The 2500-nt window shown below is 31.8% G+C and overlaps 1 protein-coding gene across 3 annotated transcripts in view; it reads left to right on the forward strand.

Annotated features, from left to right (window-relative positions):
* Positions 1-1847: 1847 nt before the first annotated feature.
* The window catches only part of LOC106873415 (uncharacterized), a 155397-nt gene continuing 154744 nt past the window's right edge, over positions 1848-2500 (forward strand). For all 3 annotated transcript variants that reach the window (XM_014920771.3, XM_089347736.1, XM_089347740.1), the window contains exon 1: positions 1848-2304. In XM_014920771.3, the coding sequence (XP_014776257.3) occupies positions 2112-2304 (193 nt within the window). In that variant the 5' untranslated portion in view covers positions 1848-2111. The remainder of the gene's footprint in view (positions 2305-2500) is intronic.

The following is a 2500-nucleotide window of genomic DNA, read 5'->3' on the forward strand; positions in this document are numbered from 1 at the left end:
CTTCCTAACGCCATAAATAACAAACAAGCAATGGCGAATTTTAATAAAATATATCCTTTAAGAACTGACAATTTGACAATGTAAGAAAGCCAATATTCTGTATGAAAATATGATAGCATTTTCTTTTTTTAGAACTGAATTATTCAGATTGAGATTGCAACTCTTTTGGACAGATAATTTGTATTTTGTATTCTTTGGTATAATTACCATAATAGTGATTATAGTGAATAGAAGGAAAAAAAAATTCAGCATTGAAATTTTCAAAAAAAAAAAAAAAAAAAAAAAAAATCAATGAATTTGTTCTTAAACCAAACTTTTGATTAGGAAATACATCAGTTTTTGATGTTTTTACAATTAAAGAAGATATAAAACTCTCAAACATTTCTAGTCAACAATGTAAGCCAATTATTACCTCCACCTTCGCTAGGATGGAGGTATTTTCAGTCATGTTTGTTTGTTTGTTTGTCTGCAGACAAGATATCTCAAGAATTGCTAGATGGATTCGGATGAAACTTTTAGAGATGTTTGGCCTCCTGACTGGCACAAACTGACTAGATTTTGGGATCGATCTGGTTCTGGACAAGGATTCTGGATTATTTTTCCTGTTTTTTTACTTAATTTTTGAGAGCGGATGGGTTCATTTTTAATATTCTCGTTTGTGAGAGCAGTCGAGTTAATTTCAGATATTCTCATTTTAAAAATCATCTCCGGCTAATCATTGAGAGGATGTTGGTGTTGCCTTGGCAGAGGTTTGTACTCTCTGAGTGCTCTTGTTCATATTCTATTTTTCTTTTATAAGCATGTTAAAGAAAGCCAGTTGTCAATATTTTCTGATTATAGATATCATTAATAATTGATTAGCCCTGATGAATTGAATAGAGGAGTTTTCAGTCTCTATACATTAGCTGAAGGGAGAATTTTAGCCCTTAAGGTGTCCATGTTTAGTTCTTAAAGGGAAATGAATTGGGGTCATTGAGAGTTAAGTGCCTTTCTACTGGCAAAGCACAAAATACTCCCTCTTTGGATAGTAGAATGATACCCTGTCAACATAGGAAGTCTCTGATTTACAAAGCATATATCCTGAGGATTAAAGGCCACTGTGTTTTTTTTTTTTGTTTAGAAGTCATAAATGGCTATTATATAGGGCTTGAAAAAATTACATGAATTTAAATAATTCTCTATATTTTGAGTGCCAAACATTCTCAGAACAAATAATATTTTGTTTTCATTAATTTATTATCAACTAATTAATTTCACTTAAGTAAATGACATTAAATGGTATTAAAATTTGTCAATGTGTTAATTTTCTTTTGAAACATAGCTGTTCCAAGTTCAATAGAAAATTACAATTAGAGATAGTAGAAAAGTAATTAATTATAGAAAGAGTTAAATAAATAAATAAAAACAAATTAATATTTCAAAAGTGAGAGATAAGTTATGAGTGAATAATTTATATTTTCTTCGGGTATTTCGTTTCATTTCTTTTGTTAGAAGTTGACGAGACGAACCCTAACAAATTCATTTCACCTCTTGCCTATACCCTACTGTTACTGTCCAGGTACATCTTAACATGGACAAATAAACAAATAAATAAAACAGCAATTGGATAAAAAAAAAAAATAGCCGAAAGGAAAATTTTAGATATGTAGAAAAATAATAAAAACTGGACAGTGATGTATGGATTTTAAGAAAGAAAAATGTTCGTTCAATAAAAGGACGTATATTTATGAGTTATTATTTGTTTTCTGTGTTGTTGCTTTCAATAGTTTTGTAGACATGTTGCTCCTGTCGTCTGCTTCGTTCAATATAAGCCCCTCCTCCTTCCACTCCCACAAACTGCCTGACCCATTCAACATGGCGACAATGTTCATGTCACATCAACACTAACACCTTCCTTTTTTTAGCCCACGAATTAGTTCCGAAAAAATGGCTTTATGAAGAAAGGAAAATGCCACCTTAACCAGAAATAAATACTTTCAAGTAAATTTTCATTCTTTTTCTAACAATACCCACCTCGTTCGGTCTAATTTTTCAAATGATTTTCACCTGAAAATATGTAACGCACCGTCAGTCAATGAAGGCAAGAGACAGCGAGATAAAACCGAAGTTAAATGAAGTTAACTGCTGGATTTCTATGGAAAGTGAGCGCACGGGATTTTTACAATGATGGCATGGATAGATTTACATGTGAAAAAAACTGTTGTGAGAATGAAGACGGCAGCGATAGCCGGCAACGAATGGTAAATTGTGAAGGGTATGGACATCGGACAGGCGTTGGTCACCTGTCGGATCAAAACGGAAAAGGTGAGAAGACACCAGTTTACTTTAAAAAACTCTATTAAAAAAAACCTATAAAGTTGTACATGTTGGTCGTATATGTCACTTTTAGCCTTTCTATTCATCTTCCATTTCCTATATTAATATCATTATCAACACTAATTTGATTGATTTTAGTTACCTGAAGCCTAATTAATCATTTTATTGATCGCCAATAACCAAC

This window comes from Octopus bimaculoides, chromosome 1, assembly GCF_046866305.1.
Source record: "Octopus bimaculoides isolate indiv1 chromosome 1, ASM4686630v1, whole genome shotgun sequence".
NCBI classification, from domain to species: Eukaryota; Metazoa; Mollusca; class Cephalopoda; order Octopoda; family Octopodidae; genus Octopus; species Octopus bimaculoides.